This window comes from Polypterus senegalus, chromosome 15 (genome assembly GCF_016835505.1).
Source record: "Polypterus senegalus isolate Bchr_013 chromosome 15, ASM1683550v1, whole genome shotgun sequence".
NCBI classification, from domain to species: Eukaryota; Metazoa; Chordata; class Cladistia; order Polypteriformes; family Polypteridae; genus Polypterus; species Polypterus senegalus.
Window position 1 is genome coordinate 124242594 of NC_053168.1, and position 23763 is coordinate 124266356.

Below are 23763 nucleotides of genomic sequence, written 5' to 3' on the forward strand. Positions count from 1 at the left end.
AAAAAAAGACGCCACTGACGACGGTATGTGAGACTTTTAAAATGTATCGTGTCATTACGATCGGGAATATGCGACGCTTGAATATAAAAGCACCACGAATGCACCTGTATGTCGGCATTTTGCTTCACCACATCGAACCATTCATCAAACATCGAAGTGCGCACACCGATCTCGTAGGATCCGCAAAGCTTTCTGTCACATGTAGATAGTATTGCTGCATCAGGAGTGGGCAGGAGGAGGAGTACAGGAAGCTAATCAAAGACTTTGTTAAATGGTGCGACTCAAACCACTTACACCTTAACACCAGCAAAACCAAGGAGCTGGTGGTGGAATATAGGAGGCCCAGGCCTCTCATGGACCCTGTGATCATCAGAGGTGACTGTGCAGAGGGTGCAGACCTATAAATATCTGGGAGTGCAGCTGGATGACAAATTGGACTGGACTGCCAATACTGATGCTCTATGTAAGAAAGGTCAGAGCAGACTATACTTTCTGAGAAGGTTGGCATCCTTCAACATCTGCAGTAAGATGCTGCAGATGTTCTACCAGACGGTTGTGGCGCCGTCTTTTACGATGGTGTGCTGGGGTAGCAGCATAAAGATGAAAGACGCCTCACGCCTGGACAAACTTGTTAAGAAGGCAGGCTCTATTGTAGGAGTAAAGTTGGACAGTTTAACATCTGTGGCAGAGCGACGGGCATTAAGCAAACTCCTGTCAATCATGAATAATCCGCTCAGGGCTCTAGACTAACTTTTTGTACTGGTTGCACTGGTGCGCCTAACTTTTTTTCTTAGATGCACCAGCACAAAAATTAGGTGCACCCAAATTTTCAACCACATCACATTTAACACCACAGTTTTACAAGTTCACTTTATTTATTTATTTATTTTTTTTTTTAATCGCTGTCCATATAGGCAATATTGACTTGTAAATGATTAACTAACAATCTGGTCAATATAAAGTTCTTTATTTGAAGGCAAGCACAATTCTACAAGAAAGGTAACTTACTGAAAAAAGTGTTGGTGCTTAAAGTGCTTTACTGAGCTGAAATTTAAACTTAAAAATCTCAAGATAAATTAACTAAAAAGAAAATCTAAATTAAGTGTTTTAAGGGCTTCAAACTGAACATCTCATGGCTCAATGTCTTATGGACTATCCTCCACTGCAGTCACATGCCCCTCGGATGGCCAACTCCTGTAGTTTGGCCTTCTTGATCTTTGGCCTTGACTAAACCAGCTGGCCACACTCTCTCTAGCATCAAAATCCTCCAGACTTGGGCATGAGCATGCTCGACCTCAATGTGTCCAATAGGTATATTCACCGGTCTTCCTCTCCGCAAGATACGACCGTACACAATGGCGCATTCCTTTGTGGCGATATCTGTGTCTCCGTCGATCAGGAATGCCATGTACGCACTGTTTGCAATTTGCACAGACGTCTTTTTTTTCAATGTATCTGCGATGACTCCTATAAATTGGGTGCACACGACATCATTGCTGTACGTCGGGTTTACGTTCAAGCCATTTTTCTTCATAAGAATTATTTTGGACTTGAATTTAGTGAAGGGAAGTTCTTCTTTTGCAATATTGTAGGCAATGTTAAACTTAATTATCATCTCGGCCTCGTCTGATGATCTGTTTGCTGCTGCCTGCCGCTGAAAGGCAGCGGGGAGAGGACACTTGAGCAGTGCATTTATCGCGGCATGTAATGTGTTTTATAGATGCATTGTGCTTTTTCAGCGTTTCAATTCTAAATGTATTAGAACCAGTCACAAATGCACTACTGCCGGCCATGGTCTTTCCACACTCTTTACAGTAAATACAGTGCATTATATTATCGGTTAGCCAGGGAAACTGGTCAAGCCACTCTTTTCGAAATGTATACACTTTACCCCTTTTAATTTCAGTGAGCTCGGACTCGATCGTATGTGATCCCTGATGTCATCCCTGATGTCATCCCTGATGGAGGATCACAGGAATCATGGGAAAGAGGGGTCCTTTCATTGGAGCAACGTTTCAGCCCTGGCATGGCCAAATGGGGAGGCAGCTAGATGGATGAGGTCTCCAGGACTCTAAAAATATCCAAACCTAATTATGTCATATCATCTACTGTTAAACAGTACTTCTAAAATTTTTATTATTATGCTGTATTAAGGAATTGTTCTGTTCTGTGTATTGTATTGACCCCCTACTTTTGACACCCACTGCACGCCCAACCTACCTGGAAAGGGGTCTCTCTTTGAACTGCCTTTCCCGAGGTTTCTTCCATTTTCCCTAAAGGTTTTTTTGGGAGTTTTCCTTGTCTTCTCAGAGAGTCAAGGCTGGGGGCTGTCAAAGGCAGGGCCTGTTAAAGCCCATTGCGGCACTTCCTGTGTGATTTTGGGCTATACAAAAATAAACTGTATTGTATTGTATTGTATTGTATTGTATTGTATTGTATTGTATGTGGCTCATTATCTAATGCCGTCTCCGGACCAGGGCTTGCTATAACTTGGGAGGTTGATGGCTCCGTGTCAGAGCATTGGTTATGATTATCGGACGGATCAGGCCCTAACTTAACATTCTTAACGAAAAAGCTGTCAATCGTTCTTTTCATCTTCTCTCATAATCCACGGCTACATCCACTGTTTACCTGATGGGCTACTCACCTCTCTCTGTCTGACTGCATCACATGCATTTTCAAACGTACACACACGTACAGGAATATCTGGACCACGGCCAATCAGAGGCGGGATCCGCCTTCACTATCTCTGATTGGTTTAGACCACGATATGGGCCTAATGTGTGTCTGTTGTTGAACAACAGGGAGACTTTAAGAGTCACGGAGTTTCGTTTTTCCCCTCGAGCGGCTGGTGCACTGGTGCAACCTTTGATTTTTTTTAGTCGCACCATTGAGAAATTAGGTCGCACTCTAGAGCCCTGCCACTGCATCCACTGAACAGTGTCATCTCCAGGCAGAGGAGTAGCTTCAGTGACAGACTTTTGTCACCGTCCTGCTCCACTGACAGACTGAGGAGATCGTTCCTCCCACACACTATGCGACTCTTCAATTCCACCTGGGGGAGTAAATGCTAACATTACTCAAAGTTATTGTCTGCTTTTTCATTTTTATTACTATTTAATTTAATATTGTTTCTTTGTATCAGTATACTACTGCTGGATTATGTGAATTTCCCCTTGGGATTAATAAAGTATCTATCTATCTATCTATCTATCTATCTATCTATCTATCTATCTATCTATCTATCTATTATATAGTGCCTTTCACATATCTATCTATCTATCTATCTATCTATTATATAGTGCCTTTCACATATCTATCTATCTATCTATCTATCTATCTATCTATCTATCTGTCTAGTAACCAGAGACTCTGACGTCACATTCCAACTTTTAGCACACTGCGCCCCCCCCGACTTTTGTGTAACGTGTAACGTGTAACGTTAATTTCTGAGGACCTGTTCAGAGGACGCATCAAATGACTGCTGAGAACACGTGGCAGCCATGATAGATAGATAGATAGATAGATAGATAGATAGATAGATAGATAGATAGATAGATAGATAGATAGATAGATAGATATAAAGGCACTATATGATAGATAGATAGATAGATAGATAGATAGATAGATAGATAGATAGATAGATAGATAGATAGATAGATAGATAGATAGATAGATAGATCGATAGATAGATAATTTACTAGCGTGTTGTACCTTGTTAGTCATTACGGATGTAATGAGAAGTCAAGCAAAATGACAATGAGTTGCCTTGAAAGCTTGCATATTGTAATCTTTTTAGTTAGCCAATAAAAGGGGTCATTCTGCTTGACTTCTCATTACATCCAATGGCTAAGATGGTACAACACCCTACTACGTCAAGGTAACACACCAAGTCAGAAGAAAGGGTTTTATAGCCTTGTGTTTCAGCAGTAACTCCACGTTGTCTTCATCTTCTGTGAGCTTGTTAACTGATTTATTTTTTAAATTTCACTGTGTAGAATAAGCGGTGGGCTGGCGTCCTGTATTGGCTGGGATTGGCTCCAGCAGACCCCCATGACCCTGTGTTAGGATATAGCGGGTTGGAGAATGACGGACTGAATGGCTGTATAAAATAAATATTGGTCACTATGGCTGCCCTAAAGACTAAGAGTAGGCTGGTAAGTCATAATCAGTGACTGATCGACAGACAAACTCATAAATTCTTAAGTAAATCGGCCATGCTCTTTATCTATTTCTTCACTTCCCGGCACTATTTATATTTTTGTTTTGTTTTTTTGTTTTTGAGGACATATTACTGCAGATGCAGTATGTTTCACAACCTCTTTAATGTCATTGTTATACCTTCTCTTCAAAGTTTAAGGCTGTTTTTTTGAATTGTTAGTTATAAAGTCAGTTTCAGATTATCTGCTGCATGGAAAAACAGCAACGGGTTTGCACCTATTAAAAGTCAGCAATTTACCGTCAGATATAACAAAAGGCCAAAAACTCACCTGTAGTTTGAATCAGGGGTCCCAAACTCTGGTCCTGGAGGGCCGCAGTGGCTGCAGGTTTTCATTCTGACCCTTTCCTTAATTCGTGACCTGTTTATGCTGCTAATTAACTTCTTTTGAATTCATTTCCATTGACTTGCTCGTGAAGACTCAGACCCCTTAATTGTTTCTTTTTCCTTAATTAGCAGCCAGACAATAATGAGATATAAAATGAACCAAAACATGACCAGAAAACTGTGACCATCATACAATACCTGAAAGTAAAGAAAGGTGAAGGTCTCAGGAATGCTGATCTGCGCAGATCCCCAAAACATTTCACCAGTGCTCTTAGAAAAGAGAAAATCATCAATTTCAGAAATGTCTGCTATTGAACAATGAGGGCAGCAACAAGCCATGGAATTAAAGAACCAGATTAATGAACAACAAAAATCGGCGTCTAATTGAGCAACTGGTTGGAGTGAAATTGGTTGGACTTTGAGGCCCTGACTTAGCTGGTCTTCTGTTGGCTCCCTCACTTCACATTTCAATTCTGTTTGGGTGCCATTTAAGGGAACAAATCTTAAAAAACAAGTCAACTAAAATGAAAGGAAAAGGAGTTAATTAGCAAAAAAACTGGTGACCATTTGGGAAAAGAGTTTAGGAAAATGTGTACTATTGCACAATGAGAGCAGTGACAAGCCATGGAATTAAAGAACGGGTTTAATGAACAACAAGAATCAGCACCCAATTGAGCAACTGGTTGGAGTTTGAGGCCCTGACTTAGGGGGTCTTCTTTTGGCTCACTCACTTCACATTTATTTCTGTTGGGTGCCTTTAAAGAAAAGAAATGAAGCAATTCAGGGGAACAAATCTTAAAAAAAAAACAAGTCAATTAAAATGAATTTAAAAGAAGTTAATTAGCAGCAAAAAAAGGTCACTCATTAAGACAAGGGTTAGAATGAAAACCTGCAGTCACGGTGGTCCTCCAGGACTGGATTTGAGGACCCCTAGTTTAAATGGCTAAGATCAGAATAAAGACACTCACTGCCCTGCATAGAACATTCGAAACAGAAAATTGATTTATATTGTAAAGCTTGGGGAAATATTGAACTGCACATGAGCGATGGTCGCCGCCATTATGGGCTGCAAACTGGCGGTCACAATATGTATAAATTACTCACTCACAGGAAGACTGGCAACAATAAACTGACCCTCAGAACAACCCAAACTGTTTGAACCTTTTTACTAAAAGCATGTCTGCAATAGGGTGGCACGGTGGCGCAGTGGGTAGCGCTGCTGCCTCACAGTTAGGAGGCCTGGGTCATCCTTGCGTGGAGTTTGCATGTTCTCCCCGTGTCTGCGTGGGTTTCCTCCCACAGTCCAAAGACATGCAGGTTAGGTGCACCGGCGATTCTAAATTGTCCCTAGTGTGTGCTTGGTGGATGTGTGTGTGCGCCCTGCGGTGGGCTGTCACCCTCCCCGAGGTTTGTTTCCTGCCTTGCGCCCTGTGTTGGCTGGGATTGGCTCCACCAGACCCCCGTGACCCTGTAGTTAGGATATAGCGGGTTGGCTAATGGATGGATGGATGGATACATGAAAAGCAAATTCGTATGTTTCACAAATGGTTCGCACAGACACGCCGCTATCAAGTTTTTTTTTAGCACTTCCACTTAATCTGCAATCGACAACGCACGAGGTTTACGTTTTACGCCACCTCTTTTCTTTGCTGAATCCACCCTGTAGTTAGGATATAGCAGGTTGGATGGATGTCTGCAATATTTAAAAAAAAAGCCTGGCACCGTTATTGCAATTTGCAGCCAAACAAAAGAAGCAGTTTGGCATCCTCAAGAACCCAGAAAGCCACAGATTTTTCTAAAAATGGCACAGCGTTGCTAAATGGGTTCTATACAGTTTTGCAAAAAAAAAAAAAATCAAGTTAAAGGCCTCTGACCTTTTTTATTTTTTTTTAGTTGTTTTCTTAAAGGAAATGAGCAACAGGAAGCCGAGGCCTCAGACAACTGAAAGGTTTGTGCAGATGTAATTCTGAACGTGGTGAAGCTGCAGTGAAGGAAAAGGGTGCAGCAAGAAATCATTTCAATTGGTGATTCTGAAAATAGTAATAGACGGAGTGAAGAAAGTAAGCAGTGGTTTTAATATAAACAGGCTTCATAAGTGCAACAAGATGATGCTGCGCAAGTAAGGCATGACTAACTGACAGAACAGACATGTCAGGAAACGAACTGTAGACACCTTGTTCTGAAAGCGAGGTCTTCTGCTCACAGTAGGCGTGGGCCGTGACACACTTAAGCAACTCACAATCCACCGTGATTCACGTCATGTACATAAAAATACCACATGGACCAAATTCCTTGCCCACCATAGCTCATACTAGACACCTCAGTGGCCTTGAGAGAAGACTGATTGCAGACTAACGCTAGCTTCACTCTGTTCAACTTGTGTCCAGATCTCTGGGCTCGGGGGCATCTGGGTGAACCGTCACACACTGGTAACACACATTTTGGGCGACTCAATAGTTCAGGTCCTGTTTGTAAGAAATGCACAATGTGTCCTCCGGACCAAAGAAGAAAAGGACCATTCAGTCTGTTGCCAACTACAAGTCCATAAGCTGTCATGGCACGGGGCTGTGTCAGTGCCCTCAGCAAGGGTAACTGGCACTTCTGTGAAGACCCATTTAATGCAGAAACATACATAACGATTCTGGAGTAACATATTCTGTCTTCGAGACGTCATCTTTTCCATGGACGTCCATGCATATTACAGTAAGTCAATGCAAGTCCACATTCTGTGATCATGGAAGTGGGTGCGGGTGCTCGACTGTCCTGTCTGCACAACTGACCTGTCCCCAGCTGAGAACGTGTGACACATTTTAAATGCGACAAGGTTTGCCAGAAGTAATCAGACAAAATTACACTCCATAAATTGGTGTCTTCAATGCCTAAACGTTCATTAATTATTAAGTGAGAAGGAAGGGCAGCGTTGCTAAGTGGTAAATTCTTTACTGTCCAGACTTTTTATGGAATATGTTGCAAGTATCAAAATCAAAATAAGTGTTGTGATTGAATGAGCAAGTATAAAGAAGAAGTGTTGGGGTATCGTCCTCATTTAATCACAAATGGCACAAATAGAAACAAAAGAACTCGGAAATCAAAAAGGGTTAAGAGTTTTTAGTCAGTCACCTGGTAGGACCTCCATCCTGTGGTGTGCTCTTTTCACACAGGGGTGCCTTATTCTGACGGCTTCGGGATTTATAGGTGGGGGACCGGAAGGGGTGGGGTCAAGCGCCCTCACAGGGCATCTTCTCTGTACTATGGAGGGAACCGAAGAGGGCTTAGTTAGTGCCAGCGCCCCCTCTCAACTCGGGGTGGTAGTACATACCTCAGATGAGCCCCAGAGAGTGATCCACTGATAGGCATGCGTGACAAACGCAAAAAAAAAATCATTAGTTGTAACATCAAATAATGGGCTTTAGAGATCATGTACTATCATTTAGTAATGACTGCTTTCTAATTTTATTTGTATTTTTCGTACTGTCCCAGAGTTATATAATAGGAGCATAAAACATGTCAATAAGAGATATTATGGGTCACTTGCAGGCCATAAACCTCGTATTACCACTGAAATGTGCATTGTAATAATAAAATGAATAATTCTTTACATTGTGAACGCTGGCCCCGGCACAGACAGACGGACAACATGTTTTCACCCATCACACCGTTTATTTACACTATATACAATGTTCTGTGCACTCACGAACCCCAGTGCCTTCAGCACCGATTCCCCCAAGTCCAGGCCACACAGTCCTGTGCCTCTTTTCTCCTGGCCGCCTCCAGTCCTTCCTCTCGCTCCGTCCTCTTCCACCCGACTTCTGCTCCTGACTGGAGGGAGGCGGCCCCTTATGTAATGCTCCCGGATGAGCCCCAGGTGTTCCCGGTATCCCCTCCTTAGCCACGCCCCAGCGTGGCAGAAGTGTCGGCTGTCCTCCTGGCAGCTCTCCGGGCGCCACATAAAGTCTTCCCCCCAGCACTTCCTGGTGTGGCGGAAGTGCTGGACTCCAGGACAATTAGGCACTGGGGCGCCGCCTGGCGGTGGCCACGGGTCCCTACAGGGCTGGGCTTCAAAGCCCCCTACCCAAGGCCTCCTGCATAACCAGGACGTACGTCCCCTCTCAGTCTGGAGGAGGCCCATGCCCTCCTCTGGTCCTCCAAGGTGTCCCGGCCGGGCTCCAGCCCCAGCCAAGGACCACACGGGATAAACCGGCATTGGGGCGCCGCCGGTTTAAACCCGTGGTCCCCAACAGAACCAGGACGGACGCCCCTCGCGGTCTGGAGGAGGCACAAGCCCTCCTCTCGTCCTCCTGGGCGTCCCGGCCGGGCTCCAGCCCCAGCCGGGGACCACAACATTTATATGGCACTTTTTTTGCTACTCAAATCAATTTACACTAGCCAACCCCCGGTGTACCATACGCCGCATAATCAGGCCGTGTTTTTAATGATTTTTAAGTACAGGGAGAAAATTAACATTTGAAAAATTGGTAATGTAATAAATCAGCAAGAAAAGCAACATTGTAACAATGCACGGAACAAACCAACACACAATCGTCCATGCGGCGCTGAGGCGCGGAGGGTGGAACGGGAAGAGAGGAGAAGGACATCCACCCCGCTCCCTCCATCATGCTAGTCTGCTGATTTCTCGTCCAGTATGCACTGCCCGCTCATTGTCTTTGTACAGTCCAGATGCACCTGTGACTCACGTAGACTTTTCATTGCTCTGTGCGGTTTTGGCTGCCCTTCTATATATAATCCACAAAGACACCCGACCATGGTAGTAGCAAGGTGTGAGGGGGGTGTGTACAAAGTGCAGGAGCATCTAAGAAGACGCATGTTTGTCGTGGATGCGAATTGCTGTATGTAGCGTGCAAAACAGTTTGCTGTGGTCACGCGCTCGTGCGTCGTAACCGGAAACTCGTTTTTTAAGGACTGCTTACTTCATTGTGTATACGACTGTAGGTGAATGAAAAGATATAACTCTGGAGAGGGTAACATACAATACAGCGTTGTACACGCGGCACACAGCGATTCACATCCGCGACAAATGTGAATCTTCTTAGATGGTGCTGGCGCGTCCACCCACGCTTTGGAAGCACACACACTGCGTGGTCATGTGCCCGCTCGCAAGAGCAACTAACAGAGACTTGCCCACCAACTGTAAGACAATGGAATACCCCTCGCAAACTGCTCTACACGCGCGCCTAGCGATTCACATCTGCGACAAACAAAGTGTTTTACACACTGCATTCAGTGATTCACAGCTGCGACATGATTTTTCTTTGATGGGTCTAAGACCATGAGAAACCCCTCGGAAACTGTTTCACACGCTGCATACAACGATTCATCTCCGCGACAAACATGCCTCTTCTTAGATAGTCCTGCCGCGTCGTGTGGTGCCTCTGTGTGAACCGGTCAGGCACAGAGAAGTTCAGCTGCTGAGAGAGCGTCTCGACTGTTGCAGGGCCTGCATTGGTGAAGCAGGTGAGACGGTAATGAAACAGAGGCACAGGTAGCGAGGTGGGTGTGTACAAAGTGCAGGAGCATCTAAGAAGACGCATGTTTGTCGCGGATGCGAATTCCTGTATGTAGCGTGTAAAACACTTTTCTATGCTGCACGCGGTCGTGTGTCGTAACCGAAAACTCGTTTTTTAAAGACTGGTCACTTCATTGTGTTTTAACATGAGTTGTAAAGGAATGTTTTAAGGATCCCATGGGATACCCCTCGCAAACAGTTTTACACGCTGCATATGGCGATTCACCTTCGTGAGAAACATGCCTCTATCAACAGTCAAAGTGTGGGAGGGGGGTGTGTACAAAGGGTAGGGACGAAAACAGTGGGAGCGTATGAGTCACACTTAGTGGGAATTCCGCGGTTTGCAGCCCGAATGGGACTCAACGGCTTACCCATGCTCGATCTCATGCATAATTATTTATTGAATGGTAAACACTTCTGGAAAGACACGGTTGTCTAAAACGGGTTGGTGTGAGAATACAACAGTAAGTGAATGAAAAGATGGAACTCCGGAGAGAGCAAAATACAGGACAATAGTGAACCCGCAGCATAACAAACGCCACATAATTATTTATTGATGGTTGAACACTTCTGGAAAGACACAGGGACACCCCTCGCAAACTGTTGTACACGCCGCATACAGCGATCCTGCAACAAACAAACTGTTTTACACACTGCATACAGCGAATCACATCCGCGACATGATTTTTCCTAGATGGTCCTGTCGCGTCCACCCTCGCACTCGAAGCATACACACCACCTGGTCATGTGCCCGCTCGCAAGAGAAACTCACGGAGAGCCGCCCAAAAGCTGCCTGTGTGTGTGCCTCTGTCTGTCTCTGGCGCGGCTTTCTCTTGCGCTGCCTCTGAATGAACCGGTCAGGCACAGAGAAGGTTAGCTGCTGACAGAGCGTCTCGACTGTTGCAGGGCCTTCATTGGAGAAGTAGGTGAGACGGTAATGAAACAGAGGCACAGGGCTTATTGGTTTTTAAAGACTGATTCCTTCATTGTGCTTTAACCTTCGTTTTAAAGGATTGTTTTAAGGATCCCATGGGATACCCCTCGCAAACCGTTTCACACGCTGCATATGGCGATTCACCTCCGCGAGAAACATGCCTCTATGAACAATCAACGTAGCTCGGAGGTACATGACATTAACCTGATCAGCACTGCATGTGGCCTCTACGACAGACAAACATAAATGACGCCATTTTTTCTGTGTCATCGCGTCCAAGTTGGTGGGCGTGGCCCTGCGAGTTGTCGTCGTATCCAATGGTCTTGGAGTTGGTGGGCGTGGCTCCTTCCTGCGTGCGCCATAGGTGTCTCACTTGTTGGTGGCTTAGTGAATCCACGCCCATTCCGGCGTGCTTTCCATGGTCGTCTTGCCTTAGTAAATTATATATATAAATAACTGTAGACCAAGGGGAATCCACCTGGATGATGCGATGGCAGCCATTATTTTGCCAGTATGGTAACGACACCTTAGGTGGAAAAGGGGTGAAATAGACATAGCCAATTGGAGGCAAGGGATAATTAGGGGGACAGGATGAACAAGGCCATAATGGGCAATTTAAGCCAGGGCCTCAGGATACGCCCTACTCTTTTTGAAAGTTGCCCAGGGATCTTTAATGATCATAAAGTGTTAGCACCTCGGTTTTATGTCTCATCTGAAGGACAACGGCATAGTTACAGCACAGCATCCTTGCTGGCCTCAACAACACCTATTCCAGCCAGCAGCAACCCCAGCTTTTCCTAGATGTTCTCCCATCCAAGTACAGTACTGGCCGGGCCCTGAATGTGCTTAGCTTCAGATGGATGACCTGTTTTGAAATACAGTCGCTAGGAACACAGGAAGTGGCTTATTGTATGGTAGGAAAAAAGTCACCTGATCGGATGATTCATCCGCACCTTGTTCTCAGTATGCAAATAAGATAAGCATGTGTGGCAAACACAGAATGGAATCTATACGCCTGAATGTTTATCTCTCACAGTGAAACCTTCTGGGTGTTCTGGTAATTGTTGGCTGGCAGGGTTTAAGATCCCCTCAGAGGTAGATGCCAATGCATGCAAAAGCAATTCTGAGTGCCCAAATACACCCTAAAAGGAAGATGACAGCATGCCAGAAGTGATCAATGAGATGTGTGAAGAGCATGTGCCCCAAGCACTAACTTTTCAGTTTTTCTTATTCAGTTAAATATAGAAGATGATTTGTTTTGACTTTGGAAATGTACTGTTCACCTTAAAAACACTGAATGGATAAATACGTGTACAAACATTTTGCTATGCAGGAAATTAGGAGGACTTTCAAGGGGCCTGAATACTTTTGCACACCACCACTGTATTCCAGTCACCAGGGGCCTCATGAGTAAACGGTGCGTACGCACAAAAATGTGTAAGAACATTTTCTCGCTCAGATCGCGATGTATAAAACCTAAACTTGGCGTAAAGCCACGCGCATTTCCATAGTACCTCATACCCTGGCGTAAGCAAGTTCTGCGCTCGGTTTTGCAGACTGGCGGCACCCTGCGTCAAAGCAGTGCTACTATTCCTGTGTGGTTTATCTTTCTTTTTCAGATCCACATTACTGACGTGGATTTAAAAATACACTGAAATTAACCGCATATTGTTTATTAGTGTAATGCATCTGATTGTAATTAACCTGTAACAATATAATGGTCCACAGAATGGTCAAACTATTCTAAATACAATAGCTGCTTTAGCGTTGTTACTCTCACTGCACCTTCTTCTTCTTCTTTCAGCTGCTCCCGTTAGGAGTTGCCACAGCGGATCATCGTATTCCCTATTACTCTCACTGCACCACTCAGAGTATTTCTATCACTGTATCTGAGTGTGAATCACAGCAGCAGCTGATCGGAAAGAGAATTATCAGTATACAGCATCAAGCACACGCTGCCTCAGCCATGCTGTCTATTGAACTGCTTTCACACGGCAAACGTTTCAAAGCCTTTCCTGTATGAACCTTGCGGTTCAGAAACAGTTTCATCCCAAAAATTATAAACGCACTCATCAGTCCATCAAGTGCTCCTTGTAGAACTGTTTGTGCTTATAAATACAATTACCTCACTGTAAACTTGCACTACAGTTATAATATTGCACAACTTGAGCCACTTTATAAAACGCGTATTTACATATGATGATGATATCATTTTTAAGATGAAATGCGGCAAAATATGTTTATTATATTATAGAGTTAAAATAGTAACATCATTTAATAATCTATATTGTTTTAACCATGTGAGGACACGGTGCCGCAGCGCTAGCGAGGATCTGGCGCTCCGTTCACGTATTGTTCCTGCCTCACGCTGTATTCTTGCTTGTCCTGGCGCGACACTGGAAGGATAGATGGATAGAATAATTAAACACGTACTACGAAGATATTTAAATGTTCCTTAAAAGTTTTGATGAATCGCTTACAAATGGCTTAACGTCTATTACAGAGCTGATTGTGTGGCGATTGGGAATTTGGAGAAAGAAAAGTAAGGACAGGAATTGGAGGTTAGTACGTTTGAAAGAGACAGTACTGCTACAATAAATGATTTCATCAAAGGTCGTGCACAGCGCATCAAGCATCTTGCATGAGGCATGAACAATCACTGCACCACCGTGTTCCCATGTTTAATAACATGCTTTAACTCCTATCATCTTGAAAATGATATCAAGTATACATCTCAGTATTTTAATTATTCATAGAGCTGTAATATCACTAATGTAATGGATTCTGTGTCCTGTCGGAGGAAGAGAAAGCCCGGAAGCACGTAGTGATTTACACACATAGAGCACACAAAAGATCAAATACAAAACAAAGCATTGGGATTTGAGAAACTAGGAAATTAAACGATTTTAACATGAAGTTTATGATGTTCTACTTTAATGACAAAATAAACTACGTGATTAAAGTGGAAATCTCGAGATTAAACTCTGTGCGTTTAATAAAGTTGACATTTCGTGCTTTTTTACCACTGTGTGACTATTTTTTTTTTCTCTGTACCCTAATAAGCTTTCATATGACACTCAGACGGTGGGCTACAACTCGCCTTTTCACAGTGACTTTGATATGTAACAACGGGCACCGTGTGACTTTGTGAACTTGAGCTTTCGAGTTTCTCCGACACTATGTCACTCGATCAACTTCCTTTTGTTGATTATACCACTGTTTAAACCAACAAATGGTAAGTTTTTCTTTGCCTCCACTTGGTATTCGCTGAAATTCTTCTATTTTTCCCCCGTGCTTTTCCCATTGTCTTTTCACAGAAGGCTGAGCTTAAGGGCTATTTATATTGATTTGCATATTCAAAGAGGCGTAATTCTGGGAGGAGTTGGGGCGGGAGAGCAGGCGTGTGCACGTGCGTTACTTTTCAAGCTGAACAAGATTTATGTAGTGGAAGAACGTGGAAGTTTGCGTACGCACAGATTTATGCATCTGGAATTTTTTGTGCATAAACACATTTCCGCTTTTGTCTGTACGCCATGTTATAGTGTGAGTTCTACGCACAGTGTTATACATGAGGCCCCAGATCTCGATCTGATTGCACACTCAGGAGAGATTCTATATTGATGTTGAGACAGCACATTTTCTTTTTTTTTTTTTTTATTTATTTATTTATTAATTTTATTACAATCAATACATAGCAATCAAGTTTTTACAAAAAAAAATTATGCTAAGAACAGATCGATCCCCACCCTTGAGAGAGAGCAAGCCAAAGCGTGTAAAATTTAAGGCTTTTAAAAATACCTAAATCAACAAATTCTCTGTGCTTTATAAAATCATTTCAAAATATTACTGATTAGATCCTGCCATGTTTTGAAAAAAGTCTGCACAGATCCTCTAACTGAGTATTTGATTTTTCCAATTTTAAATAATATAACACATCAGTTTCCCACTGACTTAAAAGAGGAGAGTTTGGGTTCTTCCAGTTTATCAGAATAAGTCTGCGTGCCAACAGTGTAGTGAATGCAATCACAATTTGTTTGTCTTTCTCCACTTTAAGACCCTCTGGAAGAACCCCAAACACAGCTGTTAATGGGTTAGGAGGGATTGTGAGTCCAAGACTGTCTGAGAGGTAATTAAAAATTTTTGTCCAGAATAATGTTAATTTGGAGCAGGCCCAGAACATGTGACCTAGTGAGGCTGGGGCTTGGTTGCAGCGTTGCAGGTTGGATCATGCCCTGGAAACATTTTGGAGAGTTTTAGTCGAGACAGATGTGCTCGATATATAATTTTGAGTTGTATAATTGTATGCTTTGCATATGGAGCTTGAGTGAATTCTCTGCATTGCTACTTTCCACTCCTTTTCTGATATATTAATTGAGAGGTCATTTTCCCAGTGTCCTCTTGGATCTTTGAAAGGAAGGGATTGTAAAAGGATTTTATATATTGTAGAGATGGAGTCTAACTCCTTGAAATTGAGCAATAATTTTTCCAGCGTGGATGAGGGTGCAAGATGAGGAAAATCTGGAAGGTTCTGTTTAACAAAGTTCCTGATTTGAAGATAGTGAAAGAAATTTGTAGCTGGAATGTTAAATTTGGAATGTAATTGTTCATAGGATGCAAAGGCGTTGTCTATATAAAGATCTCTAAGCAAGTTAATTCCAAATTTTTCCAGATATTAAAAACTGCATATGTTTGTGAGGGTTGAAAGAGGTGGTTCTTTTGCAGGGTGCCACAGAAAGAAGCTTCTCCGTCTTAAAATGCTTTCTACATTGGTTCCAGATTCTAAGTGAGTGGAGCACAATTGGGTTATTAGTGTATTGCCGATAGCGTGTGTTTATTGGAGCACAAAGCAAGGAATACAAAGAAGTACTGCAGGATTTTACTTCTATTGCGGTCCATGCCTGTGTATGTTCTTCTATTTGTGTCCAGGTTCTTATCGACTGTATATTTGCGCCCAGTAATAAAACTGGAAGTTAGGTAGAGCCATGCCGCCTTCTGCCTTTTGTCTTTGTAGGGTCGCTCTTTTGATGCGTGGATGTTTAGAATTCCAAATAAATGAGGTTATTGTTGAATCTAATTGCTTAAGAACGATTTATTAATGTATATTGGTATGTTTTGAAATAAAAAGGAGCTTAGGAAGAATATTCATCTTAACAGTGTTAATTCTTCCAGCTAGTGTGAGATGAAGGGTTGACCATCTATGCAAGTCTTGTTTAATTTTTTCCATACAGGCGAAATTTTGTTGATAAAGAGCTTTATGTTTACTTGTGATGTTTACGAGGTATTTAAACTGTTCTGCAATGATAAAAGGAAGGGTGTCTAATCTAATATTATATGCTTGCGAATTCACGGAAAGAGTACACTTTTATTCAGATTAATTCTGAGACCAGAGAGCTTTTGAAATTCTGTGAGTGCTGCTAAGACTGCAGGCACAGAATTTTCTGGATCCGATATATACAGTACCATGTCATCTGCATATAATGAGATTTTCTGTTCCAGTCCTTCTCTGCTAATCCCCTTTATCTGATCAGTATTTCGACAATGTATTGCCAGTGGTTCAATGGCAATTGCAAACAACAGTGGTGACAAAGGGCATCCTTGTCTTGTGCCACGTTCTAGTTTAAAGTAGTCTGAGCAAATGTTATTGATGCAAACTGAAGCTTCTGGGTTAGTATACAGTAATTTAATCCATGCACAAATGTTGGGCCAAACCCAAACTTCTCCAAAATAGTAAAAGGTATTTCCATTCAATCATGTCGAATGCTTTTTCTGCATCCAATGATAATAATATTTTTGGGGTGTTTGATTTAGTTGGTGAGTATATTACATTAAACAGGCGTCGAAGATTTGAAGATAAGTGTCGGCCCCTAATAAATCCAGTTTGGTCTTGTGATATTATTGAGGGAGCACTTTCTCCATCCTTCTAGCTATGATTTTAGAGAGTATTTTAACGTCGTTATTCAGAAGTGAAATTGGTCTGTATGATGCACATTGTAATAAGTCCTTATTTTGTTTTGGAAAGACAGTGATTAGTGCTTGGCGAAAGGTTTGTGGAAGAGATTGGTTATCTCTGGCTTCTGTAAATGTTGCTAATAGGAGGGGAGCTAGCTGAGCGGAGAATTTCTTGTAAAACTCTGCAGGGTAGCCATCAGGGCCTGCTGCTTTTCCACCTTGGAGTGACTTTATAGCATCCAGTAATTCTGATAATGACAGAGGTTTATCGAGCTCCTCCACACTAATAGCGTCAATTTGTGGTATCTGTAATTTATCCAGAAATGCATTAGATTGTATATTGTCTTCTTTAAACTCAGTAGTATATAGACAGCACATTTTCTACTAGGATCATAAAAACACCAAATAATGGAACTTCTTGTACAGGAATGGTGCCATTCCCATCGAGTGCAGTTCCAGACACGTGCATTAATGGTGAAGCCTCTGGGGGTCTTTTCTGCCCACTGCTATCACCCAATTCAATTCTTCCACCCAGCATACTCATTAAGTTTATTTTGGTGTATGGATGTATGTACAAGGGATGTTCAAAAAGTTTCCATACCTTTTTTTAACTCTGTTTATTAAAAATTTAATAAACAAATTACATCACTTTTCTACAATAGTCACCTTCCTTTGCGATGCAATTTTTCCAGCATGGTTCCATCTTTGTAATGCCATCAGCAAAAAAAATATTTTTGGTTGAGCACATAGCCATTGATGCGCTGCTGCTTTCACATCATCATCACATGGCTGTAGCTGGATGCCCAGAGTGCTCTGCATCCGTCACACTAGTACAGGCATTTTCGAACATTTCAATCCTCTCATAGACAACTCTATGAGAGAGAACTTTATCTCCCTAATGAGCACACAGGCGGAGATGAATTTGTGCTCCTGGCACACCTTCTGCCCACAAACACTGTTCCTCTTGATGCAATTTATAAGTTTGGCTGCCATCTTCACCACAGGGTGACAATTCTCATACTAAACTGCAAGGGCAGGCAGCTTGCCAGACAGAACTAGTCACATGACACTCTCAGACACGACCAATCACTACTCCTCCCGCCTTCACCATTTACAACGAAAATATAAAAGTGCAGAAACATTTTGAACGTCCCTCGTATTTATTTTTCAGTTGATTGTATTATTTGTCCTGTGAGTTTGTGTTCTTGTTTTTTATGTCTCTGCTGCTGTGTGCATTTGAATTTCCAGGTGGGATTAGTAAAATGTATCTACTCCAATCTAATCTAATTATGCCTTTTGCACAAGGGACATGTTCTGGAGGCTTATGGTGGCTCATATATGACAGTTTATATTATCTTTTTTATTATAAGGTAGAATACTAGAGAGACACACTCTCATTATTTCTTAATTGTCTGCAGCCTTTCTCTTCTAACTCACGCAGGTAAAATGTAAAAAAAATATGGAATTATTAAAGCTTTTTTTTTTTAATTCTATGGCTATTTTTTCTTCATTTCTATCCATAAATTCTGTCTGAATTTCATACTGTCAGTTTTAATTCCTTTTTCAATTTTGGACTCCATTTAAAAACCCGAATTGGCCAGCCATTTCGCATTTTGGCCAAGAAGTGTGGCCAAAGTCCGAATTACTAGAAATGACCAGTGCATATGCTACTTTTGCCCTGCAGTGGGCTGGCGCCCTGCCCGGGGTTTGTTTCCTGCCTAGCGCCCTGTGTTGGTTGGGATTGGCTCCAGCAGACCCCCCATGACCCTGTAGTTAGGATATAGCAGATTGGATAATGGATGGATGGATATGCTACTTTGGCTGGTCATTTCGCGAAGTGGCGCAAACTCCCTGGCTAAAATTCGATGCGCTGATGTAAGACTGTCCGCTCAAGGTGCAAAGATGCTTAAAAAAATTCAGATGCAGATTCAGAAGTGAGTTTTCCATTCTGCACAATAAACTGCTCAAGGCGAGTCTTCTCCAGAAAGTGGATGCCACTTGAGACGGCCTTCCCCTCGCCCAAACACTAACCTTAAGGTCAATAAAATAGGTCCCTGATGTTAAGTCACTATTTTAGGGCTAAAATGATAACAGAAATGTGAAACCTACTTATATACCTAATCTTAATTATTGTGAAACAACCAAGTGGCGTCCGCTTTCTGAACAAGAGCTGCCAAGGCTACACTCGATGCAATTGCACTACTAAGTGCGCAACAAATCGCTGCTCATGCCTTTTTTCTTACGACTTTGGCCCAACGTCCCATGCCATTTCGCAAACTGGCTGGCCAAATCCCGAAATAGAGGAAAAGGTCGGACATTGGCCGGTCAATTTACAGCGCCATTGGCCATTTCCCGATTTGACCGGAGACTTCTTGCTTTGGGAAGCTTATAACAAATGCTTCACTTCAGTATGTCATTTCAGGTGACAAATTCATATGTGCCATGATCATGAAGAAATAACCGCGCCTTGGAAAATACGAAACATTAAATTAAGAAATGTTTAAAATGTTACTATTATGATATGGTGCGGTTTGATTGGTCCTGTGTTTTATTTTCTTAAAGTTTTATTAAAATTTTTAATAAACGAGCCCTGTTATAGAATGAAATCCCAAACCAATAATATCGAAAGCCAGAGAATCATGCCGAGTCCAAAGCCTCCTGGTTTCAGTTTAGACGGTTTTTAAAGGTAATAAACAGCCGCACTCCGTCTGCGGAGAAAGCCCCTGTTCCTGAGCACACGGACCTTTTTATATGTAGCTGAGCACAGATATGATAACGGCGTGCCTGCTGTGCCAATGGAAACACCAAATGACATTTTGCTGCTTTTGTATGATTTCCCTTCACTCGTGCCCACTTTGTTAGTTTATGCCCATTCACGTTCATTATTCATTATGCTAATAGCCGACCCTTGTTTGGCTTTTGCCAGCTTTGCATACCCCGGTATGCTTTTCAGCCAAGTCTCCTTATTGCTAACCCTCCACCCAGTCTTTGGCATTGGCTCGCAGGGCGTCATTTTACATTAGTGGAGGGGTTACATGTAAGGCTAACTATCTAAGGCTCAGCGCAATTCAGTGTTTAACAGAGCTTAAACCATATCGGGGGTGAGATTACAATATACATTAAAAATAATAACGTCTTAAGAGGCGCAGAATCACACAGTAAAACAAGTCAGTCACTCAGTCATTGTCCAACCCACTATATCAGTCGGGGGGGTCCACCGGAGCCAATCCCAGGGCACAAGGCAGGAACAAACCATGGGCAGGGTGCCAGCCCACCACAGGGCACACACACATACATACTAGGGACAATTTAGGATCACCAATGCACCTAACCTGCATGTCTTTGGACTGTGGGAAGAAACTGGAGCACCTGGAGGAAACCCACACAGACACAGGGAGAACATGCAAACTCCCCGCAGGGAGGACACGGGAAGTGAACCCAGGTCTCCTTACTACGAGGCAGCAGCGCCACCGTGCTGCCCTAGTAAGACAAGTGCTTAACTAAAATAAGTGCTTAATCAGCACTTAAGCAGTTTGCCGGAGTGGACAGGATGAGCTTAGTCCAAAGCAGATTATCCTGAAATCAATGTAGAGCTTCCAGGACAAACGGATTTCTCCAAGTCTAAACTAGTTTGGCCTGCAATTGCACTTTCCTAGGCCAAACCGATTTAACCTATCGCACTTCGGGACAAACTGGCTTGGCCTAGTCTAAACTGGCTTGTCCTAAAATTGTCTTTGGCCTGTAACAAGTTTTGGAAACCAGAAGCGCTCCAACTGCCCCAACCCCGAAATAGACAGACTAAGACACGAGTTCCAGCACAGCACACGTTTATTTACAAAAGGGGAAGCGCGTCTCCTTTGCTCCCCACAGCAGCACAGTACACAGAGCACCCAATATATAGTCCCTTCTTCTTCTTCTTCTCTCCTTTTCGTCATCACTCCTCCACAATCAAGCTTCATCCCTCTTCCTCCCGACTCTGGCTCCCTGAATGGAGTGAGGCGGCTCCATTTACATTGGGAGTGCTCCAGGTGGCTCGTTAATCAATCACTCCCAGGTGTGGTGAAAGCACAAAGTAGGACTCTGCAGCTCCCCCTGGCGGCCCCCACAGAACCCAACAAGGCTGTGCCAAACTCCAACTCCCAGCATGCCCTGTGGGAATTCATGGTGCCACAGCTGCCCAGGAGAGCTGCCCTCTAGCGTCCTGGAGGAGATAGTGCTTTTAGATGCTCTCTCCTTGGGTCCTTCCATCCAGCTGGCGTCCCGGCCGGGTAATGGCTGGGGCCGCCCGTCACAATATATACAAATATGCAGTAAATATTCATGTAGAGGGCGGCACAGTGGCGCAGTGATGCCTCGCAGTTAGGAGAATCAGGCTCACTTCCCAGGTCCTCCATGCGTGGAGTTTGCATGTTCTCCCTCTGTCTGTGCGGGTTTCCTCCCACAGTCCAAAGACATGCAGGTTAGGTGCATTGGTGATTGTAAATTGTCCCTAGTGTGTGCTTGGTGTGTGTGTTTGTGTGTGTGCGTGCGCCCTGTGGTGGGCTGGTGCCCTGCCTGGGGTTTGTTTCCTGCCTTATGCCCTGTGTTGACAGCAGACACCCATGACCCTGTAGTTAGGATATAGCAGGTTGGATAATGGATGGATAGATGGATGGATGGATATTCATGTAGATATGTTTCCATGCCCCCTTCAAGGTTTATACTCTGCATCTTTCATTTTGCCACCCATTTGTCTCACAGAAGGCAAACAGTCTACTGACAGTTACCCCAATGATCAAGTGAGGGTCTCTGGTGGTCTTAAAATTAGTCTGCAAACTAACTTGTAATTTTTGTTTCTCCTCACAGCTGAAAGCTTAAGACTAGTGTTACTGGGTGGTGACAACAATTGTTCTGGTCTGCTTCATGGCTTTTACAATGGGACATGGATGCCTCTATCGCTTTCAACAAATGACAGCACCACCTACACGGATTTAGTTTGTCGAGAACTTTCCTGCGGAGGGACTTCACTCTCTCAGCCTCCCACTCAGGTGGAAGCTGGGAATCCCTCCGGTGTGCTGGAATGTAATTTGAACGAAGCAGGAGAATGGAACTGCACTGTGCCCAACATCACGTCAAAAAAGAAAATTAACGTAACCTGCAAAGGTAGGGTGCCCAACTAAAGATTCTTTTTAATATACAATATTGTATTGTCGTAAAAGATCTGATTTTATTTCATTCCATTCTCCTATTGTATCCACCTAATCTGTCCATTCTCTTACCTGCTTAAAAACTCTGGGTTTTGAGGAGTGGGATGCATTTAGGAAGAATCAGGCAGAAGAATCCATTCCTGGACTGGGCACCAGTTTATTACTGGACAAGCTCAGGCCCGGGTCTACAGCGAGCTAATTCAGACATTAGCTCCTCATGAACTCCACTAACCTCATATGCATGAGGGACAAACACTGGCGCACATAGAGATACCGATAGAATGTGCAAACCACACACCACCAGACATCTACAAGGCCAGGATTTGAACTTGGACTCCTGGGACTGCGTGCACGTCATGTGAACAACTGATCCACCATTTCTTTACCGAATGATGTAAAACAGTCTTTACTTCTTCTTACAAAATTATCAAACGTACAGTGAGCTTCGGAAGTATTCAGACCACTTCACTGTTTTACATACATTTTATGATGTTACAGCCTTGTATTAAAAATATTTAAATTATTTTTTCCCTCAATATCACAGAACGACAAAGGAAAAAACTGGACTGTAGACATTTTTGCAAATTTATTAAAAAAAAAAAACTGAACTATCATATGGCCACACAGATTCTACTGAGATGTTCAGTCATTCAGATCCTTTAATCCAGAGATCTCAAACTCCGGTCCTGGAGGGCCGCAGTGGCTGCACGTTTATTCATTCTAACCCTTTTTTAATTAGTGACCTGTTTTTGCTGTTAATTAACTTCTTTTGCATTCATTTCCAGTGACTTGCTCTTGAAGACGCAGACCCCTTAATTGTTTCGTTTTCCTTAATTAGCAGCCAAACAATGAGATACAAAATGAGCCAAAACAACTGGTGCCCATCATACAATATCTGAAAATAAAGAAACATGAAGGTCTCAGGAATGTTGATCTGCTCAGGTCATCAAAACATTTGAGCAGCACTCTTAGAAAAGAGGAAATCAACAATTTCAGAAATGTCTGCTATTGCACAATGAGAGCAGCAACAAGCCACGGAATTAAAGAACGGGTTTAATTAACAAGACTCTGCGCCTAAATGAGACACTGGTTGGAATGAAATTGGTTTGAGTTTGGGGGCCTGACTTAGGTGGTCTTCTCTTGGCTCATTTACTTCACCTTTCATTTCTGTTTAAGGAAAGAAATGTAGTAATTCAGAGGAACAGTGAAGAAATTTAAGGGGACAAATCTTAAAAAACAAGTCAATTAAAACTAATTCAAAAGAAGTTCATTAGCAGCAAAAACAGGTCACTAATTAAGAAAAGGGTCAAAATGAAAACCTGCAGCCCTCCAACACTGGAGTTTGAGATCCCTGCTATAATTAGTATTTCAGCATGGCAGCATGGAGTCTTCCTAAATCTGACATGACAGGATCTGTATGCCTGAATTTAGCACTTTCTGACACTCCTCTCTGCAGATCCTCTCAAGCTCAGTCAGGTTGGATGGAGATCATTGGCAGACAGCCGTGCTCAGGAGATGTTCGATTGGGTTCAGTTTGAGAATCTGGCTTGAGCCACTCAAGAACATTCCCAGAGTTGTCCCTAAGACACTCCTTCCTGTCTTGCCTTTGCTTTGTCCTGTTAGA

At 43.0% G+C, this 23763-nt stretch overlaps 1 protein-coding gene across 6 annotated transcripts in view; it reads left to right on the forward strand.

Moving 5' to 3' along the window:
- Positions 1–23763, forward strand: part of LOC120515556 (T-cell differentiation antigen CD6-like) — a 95134-nt gene that overhangs the window by 43473 nt on the left and 27898 nt on the right. For all 6 annotated transcript variants that reach the window (XM_039736637.1, XM_039736638.1, XM_039736634.1 and 3 more), the window contains one exon: positions 21799–22095. In XM_039736637.1, coding sequence (XP_039592571.1) covers positions 21799–22095 — 297 coding nt within the window. The remainder of the gene's footprint in view (positions 1–21798; positions 22096–23763) is intronic.